Source organism: Perissodus microlepis, chromosome 10, assembly GCF_051167445.1.
Source record: "Perissodus microlepis isolate ML-2025 ecotype Zambia chromosome 10, ASM5116744v1, whole genome shotgun sequence".
NCBI classification, from domain to species: Eukaryota; Metazoa; Chordata; class Actinopteri; order Cichliformes; family Cichlidae; genus Perissodus; species Perissodus microlepis.
In genome coordinates this window covers 13,090,964-13,115,890 of record NC_140470.1, presented here as the reverse complement: position 1 = coordinate 13,115,890, position 24,927 = coordinate 13,090,964, and the positions used below count along the sequence as shown (strand labels likewise).

Here is a 24,927-nt window from a genome sequence, read left to right as displayed (position 1 = left end):
TGTTCAGAATGTCATCGCAGACTGCCTCTCATGGGTTCCCCTGACGTACTCCAGCACTGACATTGATGCTGAAAAAGACCTTCTCTTGGAGATAGCTGAAGTTTCTCCTCTCTTGACAGCGACACCGTTGACGGATTTTAAAGCTGAATGTGAGGACTGCCCTGACCTTTCTCTGCTGCAACAGGTTATCCGCTCAGGCTGGCCTAAGGTGAAAAGGTCTCTCCCACCTGAGATGCAGCCGTATTTCCTGATGCGACATGAACTTGCTGTGGAATCACCGTTGGTTTTCCGGGGGACACGTCTGGTGGTCCCAAGGTCCCTGCGAGAAAAGGTGATATGCCTCGCACACGAAGGTCACCAGGGCATAGTTCGCACAAAGCAGCGGCTCAGAGAGCTTTACTGGTGGCCATGCATGGATACTCAAGTCCATGCGATTCTGTCATCGTGCTCAGTCTGTCAATTGTGTGACAAAACGGCCAAAACTGCTCCTGCTCCCCTACAGCCGGTTCAGTTTCCAGATGGTCCCTTTCAGCATGTGGCCGTTGACATTGTTGGACCTTTTGACCGTGGGTCGCAGGACTGCAGGTTTGCTATCACACTGGTCGATTACTTCAGCAAATGGCCAGAAGTAGCCTTTACTTCATCAGCTACTACAGACACTGTTATTAGGTTCTTGTCTTCAGTTTTTGCACGGGAGGGAAACCCTTGTGAGCTTACGACAGATAATGGACCACAATTCACTTCATCTGTCTTTGCTGACTTCCTGAAGGAAAGGGGCATCAAGCACATTAGAACAAGTGTGTATCACCGTCAAGCGAACGGGTGTGTTGAAAGATTCAACAGAGTACTGAAGGACTGCGTTCAGGCTGCACAGGTGTCCCAGAAGCCGTGGAAGCCCGCCGTAACAGAGATGCTACAGAATTACCGTGCTACAGCTCATGCAACAACTGGAGCAGCTCCGTTTCAGCTTCTCAGAGGGAGACCAATGAGAACAAAGCTAAATGTCCTGCCATTTCCCAAAGACACAGGACAGTATGACCAATGCAGGGCCAGAGTCTTTCACCAGCAACGTAGGAGTAAACGCTACACTGATGCTAAGAGGGGGGCAAAACCTCCCCAGCTTGTGGTCGGTGACAGGGTGCGGATACGTAAGCCTTTCCAAGTGGGGAAGGGAGAGAGACAGTTCACTGATCCACTGTCAGTGCAGCAACAGACTGGACTGAGCACCTTCATCTTGAGTGATGGAAAGAGATGGAATGCATCCCGTCTCTCACTCTGCCGAGCAGAGAATGCTGAGCCGTTGCAGGCTGGTGAAGAGGTTGAAAACAACACAAGAGAAACTCCTAAAAGACCTTCTGTTCCTAACAGACCGAGACAGTTACCAGCTTGGACCAAGGATTATGTAATGAAATGAGTTTTAAAAAAAAAGTGGGAAAATAACACGCTTGAGCTGTTGGATGCTAATGTTAAGTTCCATACTGCTAATTCTGAGGTCCAAGTATAATAGATGATTGATTTACTGTGATTTATTTGTGAAGTTTTGTGACTTAAGGTTGTTAAGTTACTACAGTAACCTTAACTGTACAAGTATTCATTATAAAGGACAATTTAGGCACCATAACAAGATGGGTATGTTAAGATCACAGGTATAGTTCAAACAACCAGTAATGTTATAAGTGAAATAGGTTCAGCAAGCAGTATTGAAAATGCTGTCTGGTTGCAAAGTTTACTACTGATAATGTTATGTGCAAATAGTAATGTTACCATGCTAAGTAAGTAATACTGAGGTAGTAGAATTCTGTGAGAATGAGGAGAGATGTTATGTTTACATACACTGCTGAGATGGTGAAGGGTTGCTTTACAAGGGGGACTGAATATGAACATATACTCAGTTACCAGTAGGGGGCTCTGTGACTAATAGTGATAGAAGGATAGAAGAAGTGAAGTGTATTGTGATATGTTTTGAATGGCGAACTACTGCTGAATACACGTTCCATTATAAACCAAGCCGTCTCCGTTCTTCTGTCGAAACACCACAACTGTCTGACATTCACCTCTCACACAGTGGATACAATTCTGCCCCTGCAGGAATAAGATAAGATAAGATAAGATAAGATAAGATAAGATAAGATAACTCTTTATTGTCATTGCACAGTCATACATAGTACAGTAGTACAATGAAATTGGAAAAACTGTCCTACGTCGGCACTACATATAACACAACACGACACGATATGACACATCACAACACAACAAACAACACAACACAGTATATTAACTTAGTATAAAAAAGAAGAATAAGTGTATGTGTTATGCACACTGTTATTATTGCACATTAATTATTATTGCACCTTGTTATAAATATAAATATTATTGTTATTGTTTTAAACATTGTTACCTCCCCCCTAAAAAAGTCCAGGGAGGTATCCAGTCAGGTCAGCTATTTACATTGATCAGGGCTATTGCCCTGTTGTAAAAGCTGTCCTTGAGTCTATTTGTTCGGGACCTCAGCAGCCTGAACCTCCTGCCAGACGGCAGCAGCTTAAACACCCGGTGTCCTGGGTGTGTGCAGTCCCGTAGGATGCTGCGTGCCCTCTTGAGACAGCGAGTGCTGTACAGGTCCTTCAGGGAGGGAAGAGGATGTCCAATGATTTTTTGGGCCATGTTGATGACCCTCTGGAGTGCCTTTCTGTGTGCTGTGGTGCAGCTGGAGAACCACACACCGATGCAATATGTCAGCACACTTTCAATGGAGCAGCGGTAGAAGACGGTCAGCAGCTCCTTCTTCAGGTCCATTTTTCTGAGGATTCTCAGAAAGTGGAGACGCTGTTGGGCCTTCTTTAAGACCGCAGAGGTGTTAGAGCTCCATTGGAGGTCTGTGTCTATGTGCACACCCAGAAACTTGAAACTTTGTGGTTATGAAACTGACCAAGTGTTTGCATAAAATGTCACATGTTCAAAGCCGTCACAGAACCTGGGGTTTTGTATAAGTGCAGCTGTTGGTGGGGAGATAATCTCACTCTTCTATATAAAGAGTCACCAGGCAGCAACTTCCAGATCTTCATTTGCGATCTCCTCCATCATCATTTCTCCACTTATCAGCAGCTATGGCTTCACTTCGCACCCTTCTGGGATTTCTTCCTCTGAAATCCTACCTCAGGCAGACTTTGATTTACAGGCGGTAAGAATCATTGATAATCATTTTTATTTTACCACCCATCTATTTTCATAACCATGTCTCTATCTTAGGGCCATGGAAAGGGGGTACTGGAGGTTATCTAACAGGGATAAGCAGGGACCCCCCCCCCCCCTCCAAGACAGTTTAGCAGTCTACACGGGAGGCTAACCTTTGCACAATTTACTTTTATAATGACTTCACCATTTATGTTATGTGGTTATGTTTCACGCTGGATTTTGTGTGATAATACATATTCTGTGTTACAACAAACAGCTCTTGTGCTTCTGTCTAATTCTCAATGCTTTCCATTTGTGTGTCCACAGATGGCAGGTAAGTGGTACCGGACTGGAATTTGCTCTAATGGCCAGTGGTTTGTCAGTCGCAAAGCCAATATGAAGATCGGCACGGCCATCATTATGCCAACTGAAGATGGAGGTCTTGAGTTGTCGTTCTTCAGTCTTACGTGAGTGCGAGAGGACAGACAGAGCAAATATCATTTGAATAGCATTAAAATATTTACACTGGAGATTAATGTGATGTCTTTGCGACAGTAATGATACATGTCAGGAAATGGAGAATTTAGCCAACAAGACCGAGGTGCCTGGAAAATTCACATACAAGAGTCGGCGTGAGTACGCCCACAAAGAGAGGAAACGAATAATTTTCCATCATCATCATCCAGTATTATTTTTTCACATATTCTCTTCTGCTTTTTTCCTTTTTGTCAGACTGGGGGTATGTGAGTGACATGCTTATGGTTGATGTGAAGTATGATGAGTACGCCCTGACCTATTCCTTCAACACCAGAGGGAATGAAACCTTTGTCATTAACAGACTATTTGGTAAAGTTGCATTTACCTGTGTTCAGTAAACCGTTTAGCAAAGTTACACCCACTGCAGCAGATTTACATCACGTGGTTTCACAGGACGTAGTTTGGACCTCAGCGATGAGGTGCAGGAGAAGTTCAGGCAGTTCTGCTTGCAGACCGGCATCCTTCCTGAAAATACTGTCCTTCTTCCTAAAAGCGGTACTTTTACATTGGTGGTGAAGTTCTATATAAAAACAGCTTGGAATACAGTGATGTTGTGCACTGATCACCTTACACTTTCCATTTTTCCTTCTACAGAGGAGTGTCCACTTGCCTAACCTTCTGTCCCACCGATCATCTCACCAGTACTGCATGAAGATCTTACACCATCTGTTATGGAAATGTGCCTGAGCACCATCTTGAGATGTTTTTAACAATAAAAATGCAAACATCGAGAATATTTTTCTTCATTATTCATCCTTTGTATGAAATAAACTGAAGGACACCCATAACAACACAACCAAAATGTATTTTTCCCCCCATTCACACACTTTATAGTATTCAAGCAAGCAATCAATCAGTTTATTTATAAGCACATTTAAAAACAACAGAGGTTGACCAAAGTGCTATACAAAGCAAAAAGTAAAACAAACACACCTAAAGAGAACAAAACAAAAACTCAGTCACAATTAAAAGCTAGGGAGTAGAAATGTGCTTTCAGATGGGATTTAAAGTGGTGGAGACGTCCTAATTTGAAGAGGCAGACTGTTCCAAAGGGTCAGGCAAACGCTTGGTCTCCTCTGTGCTTTAGGAACAATCAGAAGCAATGTAACAGCTGACTGAAAAGTTCTATTTGCAGTGTTTTTAGTTAAAAGATCAGAGAGCTACGAGGGAGCTAATCCATTTAGAGACTTACAAACAAGCAATAAAATCTTAAAATCAATTCTGGAACATACTGGAAACCAGTGTAAACGAGCCAAGACTGGGGAAATATGGTCACGTTTACGAGTGCCTGTCAAGAGTCGGGCTACAGCATTCTGAACAAGCTGAAGACGAGAGAGCAGAGAGCATTCGATTGTTAAAAACAAACAGTGGTCACATTATAAGTTAAATGCATATTCAAGCTTTTATTTACATCCGTTTACAATTCACTGAGTTTTATTTTATGTGATTAAATGATCTTAGATCATCCACCTGTAGATGAAGGTCAGAATGACTCCTTGTTTTATCTGCCCATATTGTGGTTTTAGTCAACACACTAAAGGCAATATGCTACTGAGTGGTGACGTCAGAGTACCTCATAGCACAACAGTTGCTTATACACACACACACACACACACACACACACACACACACACAATTTTAACAAGTTGTTTCTGTGCTTAAATTTCTTACATTTTTTTTCTTCCATTGATTAACCCACTATTTGAAATCAGATATTTTTCACTATTCTTCTTGGTTTATACATGAACTCTCCTTTGAGTACATTTCCTTACAACCAGAATATTATGATTGTTGGACAATCATGTAGTCAGACTCGGGTTTCTTTGTTTTCTGGTCTTCATGAAAGCCAAATCAGAACGTTTTTCCTCAGAAGTAGCTATTCCACTTCTGGGGTGAGCAACCTGTGCTCCCAAAATATCATTTTTGAGCATTTTAGTGGCCAAAAAGAATCTATATAGAGCTGCAAAACAAATCTGAATTTTATTTTTTTTTTAAAAAGGTGATACAGCCTGTTAAATATACATGTGTCTTTCAACATTACTAATACTAATACATGAAAAATAATTAATATCTTTTACCACATTTGGCTACTCTACAGTGGGCTATATGATTATTTGGTACTTGGCATGGTGGTAAAGGGCACAAAGATCCACAGCCCATCTGTTCCCTTTTCTTTATGTAGGTTTTCTCTCAGTGCTCTGGTTTCCTTCCACATCCACAGACATATGTGTTAGGTTAACTGGTTATTCTAAACTTGCTCTCTGAGTCAGCCTTGCAGCAGAGCGATCATCCTATCAGGGCGACGTCTCTGCTTTGAAAGGCAGTGCCTCCAACATTCAGCAATAAAAAGAAATTCTGCTGACCATAATGAATCTCAGTTACATCATATTATCAGAAGGCTCAATTTTAGGTGGTCAGGTAGAGAGCATTGAGAGAGTTATACAATTTAACAACTGTCCCAAATTTCTTTATTAACGATTCCAGACATTTTCGCACTTATTTATTGTCAGAAGATTAGACATGTGACCCTCCAGACAGCTGACAACGACCTGGCTTAATAACAACAACACCAGCTGGTTATAAGCTAACATTTTGCCAGCTAATATTATCACTGAGTCTCCTAAGAAAATCACACTTTCCCTCTGGTAAACAGTGTGATACCCGCACATCATTTGAGGATTTATTCTCTAAGCGTCCAACAATGAAAGTTTTACTAACACCAGCTAACAGAGGCTTACAGTGACAAAAACAGCAGCACTTACCAACAAAAGAAGTTCAGGACAAACTCAGCAACTCAGCTCAGTATCGCTGTCATTCGACAGAAATGGCCTTCAGTAACTAACAAAGCTCTATTCAGAGCTCAGGTAAAGAGCAGACTGACAGCCTGCACTCCATATGGATCAACCAGTCACAGTTTTTCGTCCTCCTGCAGCCACCATTGCTAGGATTATGCACTTTAGAGGGGGTAAGACAACAGAACTCAGCTGACTGCAGTCTGTACTCTACTGACATCTAGTGGTGAGATATCACACCAGTGAAAGTTACAACTTTAAACAAAGTTCCAAAAACAAACAAGTGAAACTCTCTCTTGATTGTATACTTTAACAGTAATACACATGTAACCTTCTAAACACTCCAACAAATATCAGCAAACAGACTGCTTCTGTGCAGTTACGGTCACACAGTGTGCCAGCTAGCTGAATGTACATTTGTAGTATTACCGAGGGAGAGAAAAGACTATGAGATAACATCACTCAGAGATGGAGAAGGATGTAGGAAACACAGGACAGGAGAAGAAGAGGAGGGACTATTTTTAAAAGAAAAGGACTGCCCGGTGGGATCTGTTCAACTGGAAATTTAAAGCTTACTTTATTTTTTTTTTTAATTGATAGATGTCGAGTGGATCGACAGATTGATGATTTGTTGTTGTTGTTGTACACTGCACTGCACTCTTGAAGAAGATGTGTTCAGATTTACACAAGCTAACGCGTTTTTTTTGTTGTTGTTTTGTTTGACAAATTATTTCAGAGCTGGGTTACATCAGGGGGAACAGACATCTCATTTAAATTTAATGTCTCATTTTTCCAAGTGTGTAAGGAAAGTCATCCATCTACAATATAATCAGCAAGCACATGGAGCTATTTGAGCTTTGTGAAATCATTAGAATTAGAAGTTTGTATTTCTTGTATTAATATTATTTTAATATCACATTTATATAGCGGATGGAGGTTCAGTTAGTTCTGTACTTTGTACTGCTTCAGAGGAGTGCTCAGCTGCCCAGTCTTCTGTCCCAGTGGTCATGTCACAGAGGACCACTTCCACTCGCATCCATAACCTGCAACAGTTTTCCTTTTAATTCATTATCTGTGGTCTTTCAAACATTAAGAATTAATTAATTAAATGTCCCAAAACAATATTCATCACTTTGCTTCTATCTGCCTGCAATTATAGCCACCTACCATGTACCGGATCTTTATTACAGCTGGCTAATAAAAAGTGTTAAGGATAAAGCATCTGTCTGCACTTTTCCCTCTAAACTGCGCACTGCTGACACGGTCTCCGCGCACACAAAATCTGCACTGCGCACAAAATCTGCACTGCGCACAAAACCCCCCAAAACAAAACAGAAAAAATCAAACCTGGAATTAAAATAAATACATAACAATTGATTCTGTGCTGTTTTGGAGTGTGAGTCAGTGAGTGACCGGTAACTGGCTGCTCCAGCCAACGATGCCACTCACATTCATATAAACGCTAATCAGTGTCGTTGACGGGTTATGACGGCGTCCTTATGTGCCGACACCAGTGTTTTAGTTAGTAAAGCGGTGTGGCCGATGTGGAGTGGCTGAGTGAAGACACGCTAATGACAACGTGTACAAACATTGGAGATGTGAGCAGGACAGACAGAAAAATTAAGGTGAAGTTTAAGTTCTCAGTCAGATTTGTGCTTATCCAGTGCCATTTATTTCCAATTCTTATTTGTGGATATTGATCATTAAATACTGACACTAGTTTATAAGTAGTGGAAATGCAAATAATCGTGTCATTATCAGTGATGGGAATAACGGCCGTTACTTTTTTCAGTAACTAGTAATCTGATTAATTACTGTTTCTATATTTCTATTGTTACATGGCTATTACTAAGAAGAAAATGCGGTGTGGACTCATTAATATTTTTCAACACACAGATGGTTGAATCTGTCTTCAGTTTACCGGGAGTTGGAGCCGGAGGGCAATCGTACAAGTGCTGCTTAGGTGGATTCACCTCTGTTTGCACCATTTAGTTATGAGCTGTTGCATCTGTGGATGCCAAAGAGAAAACTTCCCACTGGATACTGAGCTGACTATACCTGTCTTCCGTGTGTAGCACAAGCGTTTACTAGTGTAAGGCTGTAGAATTTCAATTTACAAAGTCAGTTACCAAAACTGTTAATACTTCCATGAACCATTGAGCAAGGCATATTACTTGATAGATGCTATTAGGAATGCTTTCAAAAGGCATCAACAGCACAGATACAGTAGATATCATTCACAGAACAATGTTTTCAAGCAGCATGTAAACATTTTTATTTCTGCTGTTAGATTGTTCTAATTTGACATTTTTACATGTTTTAAATGAGACAAAATTACAGGTTCAGACAACAGATGTTTTGGTTAATGCAATTTTTTATTTTCATGGGTAAGATGTTATAATACCCTGGTTCACTCTGTGACTTACTTTGTCTCCTATAAATCTTCTTTAATTCAGTTCAATTCAATTCAACAGTATTTACATACAAATGAATTGAACTGAACTGAATTAAAGAAAAAACCCAACAATCCCCTATGAGCAAGCACTTGGCGACAGTGGGGAGGAAAAACTACCTTTAAAAAGGTAGAAACCTCCGGCAGAACCAGGCTCAGGGAGGGGCGGCCATCTGCCGCGACCGGTTGGGAGGGGTGGAGCCGATGACAAATGTATACACAATTAAATATTAAAGCAAATATGCTTTAAAATTTATGTTTAGGGAGTTGAAGTAACTGTTAATATTTAGTTGTATATAACTTTGATTTTATAGGAGACAGAGTTGAAGTTGTCATCTCAGGCCTCTGGATTTTCTGGTTTGGTAGTACTGGCCTCCTCTTTTTCTTGCTTATTATTTTATCCTCTTGTTGTCTTTTGGTGTGTTTGGTGTGTTTTCAGAGGTTTCACTCAAGGTCATATTGTTCATTTTCTGAACTAGCAGTCGGATAGTGCTTGGCGAACAACTTTTTTGGCTGCTCTGTGTCCCTGCTGCTGGTTCTGGCCTCTTGTTGTCTTTTGGTGCGTTTGGTGTGTTTTCAGAGGTTTCACTCAAGGTCAGATTGTTAATTTTCTTAACTAGGAGTCGGATAGTGCTTGGCGTCCAACTTTTTTGGCTGCTCTGTGTCACTGGTGCTTGTCCTGGCCTCTTGTTGTATTTTGGAGTGTTTTCGAAGGTTTTGGTATCACTCGAGGTCGTAACATCCATTTTCTCAACTTGGTCCTGGATAGACCTTGACAAAGAACTTTTTTGGATGTTCTGTGTCACTGGTGCTTGTCCTGGCCTCTTGTTGTATTTTGGAGTGTTATCAGAGGTTTTGGTATCACTCGAGGTCGTAACATCCATTTTCTCAACTCGGTCCTGGATAGACCTTGACAAAGAACTTTTTTGGATGTTCTGTGTCACTGGTGCTTGTCCTGGCCTCTTGTTGTATTTTGGAGTGTTATCAGAGGTTTTGGTATTACTCGAGGTCGTAACATCCATTTTCTCAACTCGGTCCTGGATAGACCTTGACAAAGAACTTTTTTGGATGTTCTGTGTCACTGGTGCTTGTCCTGGCCTCTTGTTGTATTTTGGAGTGTTATCAGAGGTTTTGGTATCACTCGAGGTCGTAACATCCATTTTCTCAACTTGGTCCTGGATAGACCTTGACAAAGAACTTTTTTGGATGTTCTGTGTCACTGGTGCTTGTCCTGGCCTCTTGTTGTATTTTGGAGTGTTATCAGAGGTTTTGGTATCACTCGAGGTCGTAACATCCATTTTCTCAACTTGGTCCTGGATAGACCTTGACAAAGAACTTTTTTGGATGTTCTGTGTCACTGGTGCTTGTCCTGGCCTCTTGTTGTATTTTGGAGTGTTATCAGAGGTTTTGGTATCACTTGAGGTCGTAACATCCATTTTCTCAACTTGGTCCTGGATAGACCTTGACAAAGAACTTTTTTGGATGTTCTGTGTCACTGGTGCTTGTCCTGGTCTCTTGTTGTCTTTTGGAGTGTTTTGAGAGTTTTTGGTATTACTCAAGTTCATATTGTTCTTTTTCTGAACTTGGAGTTGGATAGTCCTTGAAGAAGAACTTTTTTGGATGGTCCGAGTCACTGCTGTTTCTTTTTTCTCAGTGTCTACTCTCATCCTCTTTCTCTCTGGAGAGTAGCTCTCAGAGTTGTTTTTGCTGCCTTTGGAAATCTGACTGTATTTTCTTTTCTTTTCTTCACAAATACGTCTTTTTTTCCTTGGTGGAGAGCAGCTGTCGTCACTTCTGCAATTCTGTGCAACAGAATTCGGGCCTCGCTTCCTCTTGAGTGGAAGCTGGAAATGTCTTTCATCAGAGTTTGGCTCTGGATTTTGGTCGTCCATTGTAGTAAAGCCAGCGTAAGCTTGTTGGCTTTTGCTGTCTTTACTCTGAGACATGTCAGAGTGTTGATGAAGTGACTGTCTTAAAGATTCAACTATTTTAAAATTTTTCTCAGGCGGACCTTTGAATGCTGCAATCTCAAATGTTACAAGTAAACTGCATGACAGTTTGGGCTTCTTACCCGGATTTAAGGATTCACAGATCAAAGGCATGTTATGACATCATGATGATGTCATAACATAATGTAACAACAACATTCTTTTTTTTTTCTTTTTTTTTAAATTTGGTTCTATTGTCTATTCTATGGGGCTTTGGAACATGATGTCACGGCAGGGGGCGTGGCCGCCGGGGCGCCATTTTAGCAGGCCAAACAAAGGGCTAGTGATGGTAAATTTAATTCTTTTTACTGAATCGAGTTTTAATGAGTCACTCACCAAAGTGAATCGTGTTTGTTGAGTCATTTGATTCACTGAGTCAGTCGACCAGAGAGTGCAAAAAATGTACATTTTCACTCAAACTTAATTTGTTTCTCTTTTCATGTAAATCCTACTGCTAAGACAACCCGTTCTCACCCCCGACACGTAAAATACTGACGATTTGTCACGTCCCTTAACTTCTCATGCTGACGCTAAAGGTACCCTTCCACGTTTTTATGCGACGCTGTGGGTTGTCAATTCATTCCAATATGAACCCGCTTGCGGCGATCAGAGACGCTTCGAGCAGAGGCTCCAGCCGTCCATTTACTCCAATAATAACTCCGTCACAGCGAAACATGACGCTGTGAATCTCAATCTAACTGGAGAACCGGGGACCCTCTCCGCGAACGGTTTTTCTCCCTAATTTAATGCTTTCTTTTAATGACATCGTTAACATTTCTCAACAAAAACACATGAAAGTATCACTGATAATTCAACAATAAAATCGCTTCATGTTGTGGCCATCACACAGTGTTTTCCAAAGTGATTCACGAGCTGAAAGTGCTCAGATTTAACGTACATAATCCTTTGTTAGGTTTATTATTTTCATTTCACACGTAAAACACATTTATAGAGTCATTCACCACTCCTGTTAGTTTTGGACGTGCTCGGCTCCAACCAATCAGACGCAACCTGTGTAAGCAAAGGATGATGGGAGAATGGAGAGACCTATTTATAAGAATAAGAAAATGAGGCGGAACTGATTGATTCTAATGCAGGTATGTAAAAAATACATATATTTAAAGTAATACCTTGATGTGTGTTTCAAAGTTTGTTTTTCATAAAAGCTTCAAACAAACAGAGGTGACTGATCTCGGAAACGGTTTAATGCATTTAAAAATGGCTACAGCTACTGTCAGCATGCTTGCTAGGTAATGACTACACGTGGCTACTGCAGCATTAGCCATTTAATCCAACGATGATGGATTAAATCTATTACAAACGTTAAAGGACTTGTGTGTTGCAAAATACCCTCACATGGTGCGTAAAGCAGTTTTTGCGCTAAGAGTTCTGCTAGCTCTTTATAAACTGATGATGCTAACGTTAATTGCTAACGTTAACCGGAGCGCCAAGACTGAAAATCATTTGAATTGCGTTAGTTATGTGTTTATGTCACGGAGTTCTGCAAAAATCTCTTTCCTCTTTAGCTTGAAAATGAGTGATTCAGAGGATCCCGAGCTGGAGGAAGAGCTTCAGGCTGCTGACGAACTCCTTCAAGATATGCAGGTAAAATTTTTAGTGGAAACAGTTGTTAAAGAGGGAACACGCTTGTCTAATATTTTGTACGGAGTAAACGTTATATTATTTGAATTTTTTTTAATAAATTTTTATATATGTGTGTATATATAAGTTTATGTCAAATTAAGTTGGTTAACTTAAGATGTTTGATAATCTTTGCTTTAATCATGGACTGTATTTTAGGTGTTCCCTTTTTTCCTTGTTAATTGCATAGAATGATGCACAGAGTGAACCTCAGCCAAGACCAGTGCGCTGGAAAACACGTGACAGACAGGGAGATTTTATTCCTCAGACCATCAACCAGTCGAAGTACTAGTTGCATGCCACGTGGTCAGTGTTCACACAACCATTGATTTTATCTCACAACTTGTTTTCACCAAAGAATTTCAGTAAGTAAATATTCTTCAATCTCTTTTTTTCCCCCCAGTGTCCAGAGATCAGCATCAATGTCCACGTGAAGAACCTAGTTATGTTGCCAGTGTCAACCCAACAAAAGGTACTTTACCTTCTTGTATATATTGTGATTTCTGTTTACTTTTATATTTGTTGTTATAGTTGAGTTATGCAGGACTTTTGTGCAGTCCTAAGAAACATACTGCCTAGAGTGTTTTTCACTTTGTGGAAGAGTTTCTTCCTTTCTTTATTTTTTTTCTGTTAGTGTATGGAACTGAGGTGCTTCATCAGGAGCTCCTTCAGATGTTGGAGGATGGAGAAGAGGACGCAGCCATGGCTTGTGAGACGTCATCTGAATCAGCTGCTACTCACTGGGCGATCAGAAATATGGTGTCCTCGCAAAAGTGGAAAGAGGCCAGGCCTTGTCTTATAGACAATATGTTAGCTACTCTGGATCCACAGTCACACCGTGTGTGTCAGTGTGGCAAACAAGTAGTTGTGAGGTGTCTGGACTGCCTGCCTCTTCCATTCCTTTGTGCTGACTGTGATATTGCAGTTCACACACGCTTTGTCCTGCACAGCAGAGAGGCAGTAACAGGAGGGTTTTTGCAGCCTACATCAGAGTTTCACAAGCCAATAGGTACGGTTTTTAAGTCTTATGCATTTCTTGCTATGTACTATGAGTGGGTGCTGTTATTGTATATTTATTGTGTATCAGTTAATTTCTAATTCTTTTTATATATATTGTGTGTTTTAATGTTAGTTCGGCTGTTGCCTGTGCAAAGGCCAGACCATGTGTGTGACTGCCCAGCAGGTAACGTTGAGGTTTCACCCGGCGCAATTGTGGCTCTTGTAACCATAAATGGTAAGTTGCCCTTTTGTCACACACTACATACACAATAGATGTGTTTGGAGGTTTTATTGCAAATTGTGCATTGCTATCTTGGTTTGAATTACCCTCGGCCCGCAGTATATGTGGGCACCTGTCAAAGGTCATTTGGATTTACCAGACCGATTTGAAAACAACATGAAAAAAATGAATGCTTTGAGCCATGACTGAATTTATCCTTATCCTTTCTAAAGGCCGTTATAACCTTGCACTGCCAGTGGTGAGCTGCACCAGCTGTGGCCTAATGTGGTCCCCCTCAGTTAAGGACATCCTGGGTAGTGGATATTGGCCTGGCACCTTAAATTTCTGCACCCTGTTTTCAATGGATGTCTTTCAGTCTTTCTATGACATTAAGAAGGCTGCACCAGGGATGTCACTTAAGGCATTTGTCAAAGTGCTGGATGAACGAACAGCCCATTTTGGAAGGGTGAGTTTCTAAATTTGCCAAGTTTAAGGAAATTGTGCAAATCAATGTTTATGATGACTGTCCTTGAATATTCTGTTGTATGTCCTCTATGTAAAAGACTGGCCGAATATCAGCTGATGCCTTCAGTAAAAGTTTCTTGGAGTGGAGTGCTGTAAAGTTTGAGGTGGACAGGATGTGCAAGGAGCCATGCTTTAGCTGCCCTGCCTGCACTCCAGACATGCTTGCCGTCTCAGTTGATGGAAACCGCAAGCTTTATCACTTTCAGTCTAATGCAAGGTACGTTATGCATTGTGTACATAAGTCAAATATGGATTTGTAGAAAAATGTATTTTAATGTTTCTTTTCAAACAACTGTCACTGTGTTCGTTCAGCACTTCAGAGCAGGGGAACTTGCTCTGAAGTGCAAGGGGAGTGTATAGGTCCCAGGGAAAGGGTTGTGCGGATCTTCATCTTGGACTGCAGCAAAGGAGTCGTCCAAAAAGTCCACTGGGAAGTTGGATGAAGAGGGCATGGAAATAGCTGTTTGTCGCCACGGAGTCCTCTTAGCTGCATTGAACATGTTTCGAGGGGAGATCTTTGCTTACCCCCTTTTTCTCCAGAGGGAGTTGGCAGCTAACGTCCTGGGACATATTACGTTCCTTTGCTCCGATGTGGCCTGTAAATATTTCCCCTATTTAACCAAGGTGGCTCAGCAGTGCCCTGAGCTGAGGAACCTCTTGTCAATGCTTCCTTTTCTCTCCGTCATGCATGCAAAGGCTCACACTTGGAAATGCGAGGTGTACTGCAGCTTGTAGTTTTGGATTAGTTTGAGACATTTTGTTATAAGGTTGAATGAATTCAGCAGTCATGTATTGTGACCTCCTTTCTATAGATCAAATGGGGAGGTGCGTTTCAGGATGGGGCCGGTTCAACAGTTGGAGAAGAGGTGGAACAAGTAAACAGTTTCCTGTCTAGGGCGGCCATCACAACGAAGTACATGTCTAAAGCAGGTATGTGTCCGTGTCTGAGATTCCACTCAGTCTCCTGCTCATTAATTCTTATTTGTATACTAACTGAAATGCAGGGCGAACAGACATGCTGACCCTCCTGGCTTTGGGCTGGAACAAAAGGAAAGTGGAACAACTGGGCCGCACTTTGAGCCAGAGATATCTAAAGGTGATTTATTTATTTTTTCAAAAACCATTTTAATGTGTGTGGTAATGGGGGAAAACACCAGTACTCTTTTAATGTCAATATGAATGACATTTATTAATGTATTCTTAGATCATAAGGATCCTTAGAGAACAAGTGGAGAGCCTGAATGCGACCAAAAATGAGCTGGGTGTGGATGACGACACACTGCAGCAATGGGTGGCCGATGTGTAGAAATGGGCTGAAGGTGAGTCTCAATATAATGCACTCGTGTATAACAATAGGACCCACCATGGCCTCATTAAAGAACTTAAGGTAGAATTAAGATCTTTCTGACAGTGTCAACAAACAATGAAAAAGAAGCCTTGTAAAAGCAGAATTTATGGCAGAGTTGTTGCGTTTCATCAAATTGGATAGAACCTGGGTTGAAATGATGTCGTACTAGTTGGTTTTATAAACCTGAACACCAACATACTTGTTATCTCATGATAATGCAGCACATGAAGGCTCCAGATGTCTTATAATGAATGTCATCAAGTCAGTGATTACAGAGTCCACTGTAGTTTGGTGACTGTTACTCATCCTGTATTCTGATTAATATTCCTCTCACTTAGAAAGTGATCAAACTGATGGCAGCCTTGGAGCGTTGCAGGCACGAATAGAGGAGCTTGTCGTCGTCATCAGAGTGCGAACACAAAGTCTTTACAGACAAAATGGTACGTCCCAGTTTCTTTGAAATGGACCGTTTGATACTTAGTTTGTACAGCTTGTACAGCTACTTTGTAAACAGAATAAAATCAGATCCAGGTTTGTTTAAGCTGGATGTGATTTGTTCTAGCAAACAAATTGATGAGTGTAGATTAAAATGTAACTATATACATTATGTGAAGGTGTGAATTTTTTATGATTATTTACAGATGGCAACAAGAGGCGACACAGAATTCGCAAGGTCATCTTAGTTGAGAAGAAACGCTTGGCGGCTGCTGTTGACGACTACAACAAGCTCGCTGAACCAACAAAGCAAATCGTATCCAGTGATGCCCTCATGCTGACCGACATTTGGCCCTGGCAGAGCACAAGTGAACGTAAGCTCTTGATTTCTAAATATCCTTTTTAAACAAACTCCCAGTATCTGAGCAGTAGTTGAATGTTTTGTTCTTGAATCATAATATGCTACTATGTTTTCCCATCTGATGTTGTTAAACTGTAGCTGCTGCTGACCTCCGGACAAAGAGAAAGGTCTTGGTGATGGCTGTGAGGCGCCTGAGAGAGGAGGAGATGATCCTTTGCAGGGAGATGCAGCATCACTGGACAGTGTTGCGAATGTGATCTGTGGTGTTGGGGACAATCTCCTCAGACTGTAAGCACATCTTTTATTTATTAATTTTTTGATGAATCGATTGAAAATAAGAGCAGATGCTAAAGTCTTACTGGATCTTTTACCTATATCTAGATTGCTAGCTAACACTGCCTTCTCCCTTTAAAAAAAATGTTTAATTACAGGATCCTAATTCCTTGTGTTTATGAGGTGAGGTTTTTTTTGTTTGTTTTTTTTTTTTTACTTATATTTATTTGTTTTGTTCTTTTTACAGCCTCCTTTGTTGGCATGTCGGAGGATGCACAGAAGGGACTCTGTAGCCTGGTTTTTTAAAAAAAAGTGAACTGAAAGCTGAAATGCTCAAAGTAAAGGACGTGTACAAGAGAATCCTCAGCCACCAACCACTCCTGGAAATGGACTCGGAGGAGGAGGAGGACATTCCAGACGATGCCACTGAGAGTGATTTGAGCACTTCTGATGAAGACTGATTGTGTCATCATTGATGTTATGTTTGGTAAAATAAAAAGTTAATCACATCTCTGTTTAATGTGATTTTTCAACAGACATTTTACATTTTGAGAAGAAAAATGGAATTTCCTTGGTGCAGTTGTTTACCCTGAATCATTCTTTCCCATCTAATTTAATGACTAGTGTACATGTTCAGATACGATAACATAATTTAATTTATGGGATGCTTTCTGGGCTGCTCAAATTATCACAAAATTTAAAAGCACCAGGCAGCACACTCACAAGTAAATTTTTTGTTCAGTGTTTTGTCGAAGAAATCAACAAGTACAATTGAGATGTTTGCTGTAGTGGTGTGTTTTTTAAGAAGCATGCCAGCACACTGGTGAACTGACAGTCCCGGAATGCACCCGAGCCAGTGACTCGCCCCAGAGCAAATGAAATTGCTTATCTAGAAAGGCAACCGTCATCAAAGAAGAAGTAAAAGAGTAGGAAACGAATGGTAAGGGAAGGTACTGTGGGGTAGGAAAGAAAGGCCAGAGCTGTGCAAAATGACCTCCAGCAGGCCACAAATGTGCACGTCTGCTCAAACGGTCAGAAACGGACTCCATGAGGGTGTTATGAGGGCCCGACGTCCACAGGTGGGGGTTGTGCTTACAGCCCAACACCATGCCGGATGTTAGGCATTTGCCAGAGAACACAAAGATTGGCAACTTTGCTCCTCACAGATGAAGGCAGGTTCACACTGAGCACTTGTGACAGAGTCTGGAGACGCCGTGGAGAACCTTCTGCTGCCTGCAACATCCTCCAGCATGAGTTTGGCAGTGGGTCAGTTTTGGTGTGGGGTGGCATTTCTTTGGGGAGCTGCACAGCCCTCCATGTGTTCGGCAGAGGTAGCCTGACTGCCATTAGGTACTGAGATGAGATCCTCAGACCCCTTGTGAGACCATATGCTGGTGCGGTTAGCCCCGGGTTCCTCCTAATGCACGACAATCCTAGACCTCATGCGGCTGGAGTGTGTCAGCAGTTCCTGCAAGACGAAGGCATTGATGCTGAGGACTGGCCCGCCCATTCCCCAGACCTGAATCCAATTGAGGACATCTGGGACATCATGTCTCGCTCCATCCACCAACTGCACCACAAAATGTCCAGGAGTGGGCAGATGCTTTAGTCCTGGAGTCTGGGAGGACATCCATCAGGAGAGCATCTGCCACTTCATCAGGAGCATGCCCAGGTGTTGTAGGGAGGTCATACAGGCATATGGAGGCCACACAGACTAGTGAGCCTCATTTTGACATGTTTTAAGGACATTACATAAAACCAGATGAATGATTCTGTATTGCATTGATCAAGGAACCAACCCAATAGGAGCTAAAGGAATCCTCTTGACATTACTTCACTCAGTAAGTTTATGTTATGTTTAATGTGCATTTTCTTCATCAGTTTAGAACATAACATGTTAGCGCTCCCTGGTCCTTTTTGGAGACAGATCCTGAGACAGCAGGCAACTATGGAGAACTCGTGTCAGCTGTGGTAATTAAGGAATACTTTGATTTAATATTGAATTCATGACAACTATCCTCAGGCACATATTCCTGGATATATATAATGACATAAGTAAACTCCCATTTTAGAAACATTGCCTTCTTTGATCTGACTTATTGCCTCAGACTTTGGCCCTGTGTCCCCAAAACTACAGAAAATCCATGACACTGAGTAAGAGGCCTTTATCATGTTATAAGTGAGAGAGTTTGGTGTAACAGTGGTTGAACATGCCAAATCAATCCACAACATACTGCCATTCCCCAGCTGTAACCTGCATATGCATCAAACCAAAATCCAGTATCATAGCCACATGATAGACATAAAGATGAGGTTAAAGGGCTGTGTCATTTTGCCAGATAGCTTCATCCCAAAAAAGATAAACATTCTTCAAAAACAAAAGTTTGTGAATATTTCCAGTATTGCCAGGCCTAAACCAACCTGTTAAACTTATCAAATTATTGTCATAGATACGAACCTATTGATTGAAACAGAATAATCCATTGAAGCCTCCATCATCATCCCAGATCACTGTTACTGTTCAGATTATTTTATCTCTGTTTTCCTCTAGAATGTTTTGAAAATCAGCATTTGATCAACAGACTTTTTAAAAGTTTATTTTGATCCTATTGTTTACGTGTGTAATTGCATTTGTATTGAAATTATGACAGGAAAACCCTTACTCAAATTGTATCTTTGATATCTAATAATAATATTAACAATAATGTTACATATGTAATATGTACACAATAATAATGTGCAAACAAACAAGAAAAATAGCAAAAAATGTCAATTTTTTTCTAATACCCTGTGTATATATATATAAAAACCACATATGACCACAACTCCAAATGTGCAATTGTCACTGCATCTAAACATGACATATTACAAAAAGGTAGAAACATATAATATACAATATGTTCTGAAGCTGGTACTGGTGCAGTTAACTTTGCTTTAGGCTCCCATACACAGTAGGTGTTACTTACTATACGTGCAGTGCAGTATTACTTTAACTTGTAATATGTTATAATAAGCAAGTCACTTCTATATTTATGAGGATGTAGACAATAATGTTGGCTGATATGTAAAACTATGAGATATCGAGTGCAGGGAAGATATTATTGATCGATCAGATTCATGAATGTGTTAGGTACTTAAGCCACAATTAGAGAGTGAAACAGAGACTGACACTGGTTGAAATGTATAGTAAATATTTTATTTTGAACTTTTATGCTGAACTACAAACTGTGAACTGTGCGATCTCTGCGACCTGTGGTGCCTGGTTTACTGTGTGTAAAACTGCGCAGGTTCCCATGTGTCATCCCACACTTTGCCACTGTCAGGAGAAAAACATAACAAACAACAACGACAACCACACACAAAATAGGATAATTTAGGTTGTGACATATGACAATTTTTTAGGATGAAATATCTTCTATATTCATGTCATGCTTTATACACCTTCACTGTAATATAAATCAAGTCAGAGAGTAATAATATATGTAGTAGATGTCAAGCAGGACCACAGCAGCAGCCACGATCCATCGGAACCTGCTGGATGAGAGAGCACAGAAACTCCAGGGAAGAAGTTTAGTTAGTAACATGCATGAACTGCATTACTGAGACATGTATGTTTACAGATGGTGAGGGAGAGGGGGAGAGTTTTCAGTAAAAGGAGACGTGACTGCATCTTCAACCAATACTGAGCCTGCATAACCCTGAAAGAGACAGACAGAGAGAGGGGGGGGACACTAACCCCCAGCAGTCTGGTCCTGTTACAGCATAACTAAGGGCTGAGCTGAACCAGCCCTAACTATAAGCTCTATAAAGAAGTAAAGTCTTATGCCTACTCTTAAAAGTGTTGACCATGTCCACCTCCAAAACTCATAATGGACTTTGGAGGTGGACAGCTATCAAGCTCCTCACAGAAGAGGAGCTCGATAGCTAAAAGCTCCCAATTTACTTTAGTCCAAATACATGAATTCAAATTGAGGTGATAACTATTTATCAACAATATGAATGTCTGTTCCCGTCCAACAAAGTTGTTACTACATACCATGTTGAGCAAGGCTTCCACTTGACTTTAACTTCTTCTTTTTCCTGAAAAACATGATATAAACAAACAATTAATTAAGAAAGACATGCAAGTTGCATACAAAAAGGAGCTTATAAACATTTGTGTACTATTGAATGGCTCAATATATTATACAATTAGTTTACAAAAACATAAGAACCACTACAATGCTTGTACTGCCAGCATCGAGTGCATGTCAGCAAAGCAACACTGCTTACATTGTGGCTCACAAGAAAAACTAACTGAAGCAGATGTTACTGAATGGGAAGGAGCACCTCCACATCAATCACTCCTTCTGAGCATGATGTCAGGAGGACTTTAAAGAACGTAAACATCAGGAAGGCAGCACGACCAGGTCGTATCAGGTGGTATGTTCTTATTTAATGTCCTATTTGGAGCGAAATACAGACTCAGTGGCTGAATTAGTGTAGATTCATCAAATACAAAAGCTTATGGATAGTCAGTCAGGCACAGTTCAAATCCGGGAAGTCCAAAGACGCAAAAAAAATCTGCACAACAGCAGGCTAAATTACTTACATTTACAACTCTCCTGTCTACTATCTCTTCATATTTGAAAATCTTCTGTGTACGGTGTTTTCGGCATTCTGAAAAATAACAAATGAAATATTTACATGAGGTCTGTAAAACTGGAGAAAATGCAAAAATTAAGAAAAAGAAATCTTAACAAACTTAACGAACCTGTCATGTGTTTCGTACATTTACAGTACAGTATGCGACCCATATCCGATCATGGTATGACAGTGTGAATGGCACAAATCCGATATTTTCAAATCCGATCTGGGTCACTTTCGTATGTGGTACTGAATCCGATACATATCTGATGTTTTAGAAAGCGACTGCTGTTTGAATAGTCAAGTCGCATTAAATCCGTCACACGCCAATTATCAGCGCCGGAGAAGCGCCCGATAAGACATCGCGAACGCTTCCTGGCCATCCCATGTAGATGTTAGTGAAACTGTTGGGAAGACAACGTTGGAGAAACGTGAACATTTCATTTATACTGTATAATCTGCAGATTCTGACAGAAATCTGCGACTATCCTTTGAAGCACCGCTCCTCTCTAAAACAGCAATAAGGGTAATTATTAGGCCATATGTAAATAACAAAATAACTTTATAACTTAGAGCAAAATTGGGAAACGTAAAGTCCGAAACAAGTCTTTATATTAAGGGCCATCAGTCAAACAATACTGTTTGGTTTGAGTCTAAACAGAGCGCGTTGTGTGTGACGTCTTCTTTTGCGCATGTGGCCGCTTTGAGCGTTCACACTAGAGTGCGTTTGCTGTCACATTTTATTTGTAGTGTGAACAAGCAGACATAAAAATCGGAATCGAGCATTAAGACCTGCAGTGTGAACGTAGTCTAAGTGTGTGGGTGGCCCGATACTTTTGTCCATATGGTGTAGATGGATATACATGTCTGAATGGGCGCCTGATGCTTGTTACTCCCAGATATTACAAGCTTGTAAAAAAAAATAGTAAAGTATTTGTGTGCTTACTTTGTAGTACAAATAAAAGTGTACATTTACTGTTTTTAGGTGTAATTTGCAATGTGAACCAATCTGACTTTTTTCAAATATTGTATATTAAGATTAGTATTCTTTACCTTCTCTTATTAAATACACTTGAACACTGAGATCAGTTAAAATTTCACGACTTGTTTTTTATCCTTTTTTCCATCTCTAGATCGGACTGCAGCTCACAAGGATGTGTGCTTCACGCAAATTGAGGAGGGCTGGATCTGCAGCGAGCCCCAGAACCGGGTGGTGACGTATTCAGAGTGCTGCTGTCACTTCGGTCGTGGCTGGGGGCCCGAGTGTAACAGCTGCCCTCCCAGAAACTCAGGTGAGCTACTGAAAACTTGCCAGACCTCTTTAGCACTTAATCCATTTATTGAATTAACAAGAATTTTATCTGTTTTACCCAGCAATGTTCAGCCATCTGTGTGGGATGCATCTTGAGACGGAGTCAGACGGGGAACAGGATTTGCAGGCAGCTTTTCCCAATTACAACCCGGGTGACACTCAATGACGGTTTTTGTTAAAAATCAGTGATAGCTGAAACATTCCTGCCCTCAGACAAGGCTTATTTATTTACCTCTTTCTGCCCCCATTTTCTCTTTTCCCCTGGTTCGTTTTGTGAAAAGGTGACAGTTCAGAAGAAGATTCCGACGAATGCAGCTGCGGACATGGCCGCTGTGTCCGTTCCTACCTGGGCACTATGTGTGAATGTAACCCAGGCTTTAGGCTAGACTACTCGCGTGCTCGCTGTATAGGTCTGTCCTACATATACACTACAAAAATGCAAATACACATATTCTTTTAGAGTCCTAGATTCTCTTATTAGTGTATGTACAGCAGCCAATGTGCAGATTATAACTTTGTTCTGTCAACTAATGTTTGGATTTCTGTTTTATGGCTCATTGTCACTAATGAATACTTGTTTTTCTTTGTTCCAGACATTGACGAGTGTGCAGAACCAGATGTCCGTGTTAGTCCATGCAAGAACGCTCGCTGTGTGAACACTTCTGGCTCGTACAAGTGCTTGTGCAAGCAAGGCTTTGTGCACACGCGTAGGCCAAACGTGTGCATCCGTCGCAGAACTCGGTAACCTCTGTGCGTTGCTCTGCGTGCCGCTACGTCTCTCCCCATCTACGCGGCGTGCACAAACAAACCAGCACGTGCAGCTCTTACACTCCTCTCTCATGGTACATACATGGGACTGTGTGAACGCAGTAAACATACAAACATGTTGTCATCGGGAGCCACGTCATAACAATATAAAATGTACAAAACATATCATTGTCAGCCCCTTTTTCATTGGCCAGTCCACATTTTAAAAAAATCTGCAACACAGATAAGGAATATGTTTGTTTATTTGTGCGCTAAAAGTATTTTGTAATTATTTTTTTTTATTTTGAACTGTTTTTGTAGTTTAAATTGTGCATTTTGTGATTTTTGTCATTGACCTCCCAGTTGCTTTTATCTTCTTTTGAATTTTTGATTCAAACAATGAGGACATCCTCTGATGTCTCCTTCCTCAACGAGCTCAACAACTTTTATGCTCGTTTTGAGCGAGGGAACCCCACAACCACAACCAAAGCAGACGTGACGCCAGACCACCAACCTCTGACTCTCTCCCCCACCGATGTAGGAGCGGTGCTGAGCAGGATCAATGTCCACAAGGCTGCAGGCCCTGATGGCATACCCGGGCGTGTTCTCAGAGCGTGTTCTGGGGAGCTTGCAGGAGTGCTGACAGACATATTCAACCTGTCCTTGGCCCACGCTGTGGTACCGGCCTGCTTTAAATCCACCTCCATCGTCCCGATACCCAAAAACTCCAACCCATCTTGCCTCAATGACTACCGCCCAGTAGCACTCACCCCCATCATCACTAAGTGCTTAGAGCAGCTGGTCCTAGCACACTTCAAATCCTGTCTCCCCCCCACCCTGGACCCCCACCAATTCGCATACCGCCAGAACAGGAGCACAGAGGATGCAGTCTCCATCGCACTGCACTCTGTCCTCTCACACCTGGACAACAACAACACCTACGCCAGAATGCTGTTTATAGACTTCAGTTCAGCGTTCAATACAATCCACCCCTCACAACTCATCAGGAAACTGACAGACCTGGGCATCAGTTCCCTCATCTGCAAATGGTTACTGGACTTCCTGACCAACCGCCCCCAACATGTCCGGCTGGATAACCACTGCTCATCTACCATCACAATGAACACCGGTGTACCACAAGGCTGTGTGATGAGCCCCTTCCTCTACTCCCTCTTCACCCACGACTGCAGACCTGCTGATGGTTCCAACACCATCATTAAGTTTGCAGATGACACCACGGTGATTGGCCTCATCAGTGACAACGATGAGGCCGCCTACAGGGAGGAGGTGGATCGTCTGGCTGAGTGGTGCGACACAAACAACCTGCTGCTTAACACCGAGAAGACCAAGGAGCTCATCGTGGACTACAGGAGGAATGCTGACCCACATCCACCCATCCACATTAAGGGGACGGCTGTGGAGCGTGTGAGCAGCTTCAAGTTCCTGGGAGTCCACATCTCCGAGGATCTCACCTGGACGACCAACTGCTCCAAGCTG

The 24,927-nt window shown here is 41.5% G+C and overlaps 2 protein-coding genes and 1 long non-coding RNA gene across 7 annotated transcripts; all 3 read left to right on the top strand.

The window, feature by feature from the left end:
• Positions 1 to 1,697: 1,697 nt before the first annotated feature.
• LOC146378967 (uncharacterized) lies at positions 1,698 to 4,024 on the top strand. Its single transcript, XR_014801538.1, has 3 exons — positions 1,698 to 3,641; positions 3,730 to 3,806; positions 3,907 to 4,024. It is a non-coding gene; the product is annotated as an uncharacterized LOC146378967 (long non-coding RNA).
• Positions 4,025 to 11,938: 7,914 nt separating this feature from the next.
• Positions 11,939 to 17,254, top strand: LOC146378966 (uncharacterized). Of its 5 annotated transcripts, none has more exons than XM_084942179.1 (15): positions 11,939 to 12,040; positions 12,470 to 12,548; positions 12,775 to 12,890; positions 12,988 to 13,056; positions 13,219 to 13,593; positions 13,717 to 13,818; positions 14,037 to 14,269; positions 14,367 to 14,545; positions 15,141 to 15,258; positions 15,333 to 15,424; positions 15,533 to 15,647; positions 16,015 to 16,116; positions 16,318 to 16,485; positions 16,611 to 16,760; positions 16,993 to 17,254. In XM_084942179.1, exons 3-9 carry the CDS (start codon positions 12,776 to 12,778, stop codon positions 15,205 to 15,207), a joined length of 1,140 nt encoding a protein of 379 aa, XP_084798305.1. In that variant the 5' UTR covers positions 11,939 to 12,040; positions 12,470 to 12,548; position 12,775; the 3' UTR covers positions 15,208 to 15,258; positions 15,333 to 15,424; positions 15,533 to 15,647; positions 16,015 to 16,116; positions 16,318 to 16,485; positions 16,611 to 16,760; positions 16,993 to 17,254. The 5 variants fall into 5 exon arrangements, with proteins under 5 accessions (XP_084798305.1, XP_084798306.1, XP_084798310.1 ...); XM_084942180.1 differs by lacking the exon at positions 11,939 to 12,040 and adding an exon at positions 12,192 to 12,302; XM_084942184.1 differs by lacking the exon at positions 11,939 to 12,040 and adding an exon at positions 14,641 to 15,045 and having other exon boundaries at positions 12,432 to 12,548; positions 15,141 to 15,424.
• Positions 17,075 to 23,891, top strand: LOC146378965 (latent-transforming growth factor beta-binding protein 4-like). The gene is made up of 7 exons (XM_084941640.1): positions 17,075 to 17,177; positions 17,912 to 18,011; positions 18,150 to 18,337; positions 22,505 to 22,663; positions 22,746 to 22,835; positions 22,965 to 23,093; positions 23,277 to 23,891. The coding sequence occupies exons 1-7, from the start codon at positions 17,075 to 17,077 to the stop codon at positions 23,426 to 23,428; spliced, it is 921 nt and encodes a 306-aa protein (XP_084797766.1). The 3' UTR covers positions 23,429 to 23,891.
• The last annotated feature ends 1,036 nt before the right edge of the window (positions 23,892 to 24,927 follow it).

Bases quoted from the DNA above. Each gene is read 5' to 3' on its own strand.
- LOC146378966 (XM_084942179.1), top strand. From the start codon at position 12,776: ATGATGCACAGAGTGAACCTCAGCCAAGACCAGTGCGCTGGAAAACAC. The intron at 14,270-14,366 runs GTGAGTTTCTAA...TCTATGTAAAAG, and splicing joins GAACAGCCCATTTTGGAAGG to ACTGGCCGAATATCAGCTGA. The intron at 14,546-15,140 runs GTACGTTATGCA...TCCTTTCTATAG, and splicing joins CACTTTCAGTCTAATGCAAG to ATCAAATGGGGAGGTGCGTT.
- LOC146378965 (XM_084941640.1), top strand. From the start codon at position 17,075: ATGCTCAAAGTAAAGGACGTGTACAAGAGAATCCTCAGCCACCAACCA. The intron at 18,012-18,149 runs GTCAGTTTTGGT...TGGTGCGGTTAG, and splicing joins CAGCATGAGTTTGGCAGTGG to CCCCGGGTTCCTCCTAATGC. The intron at 22,664-22,745 runs GTGAGCTACTGA...TGTTTTACCCAG, and splicing joins CTGCCCTCCCAGAAACTCAG to CAATGTTCAGCCATCTGTGT.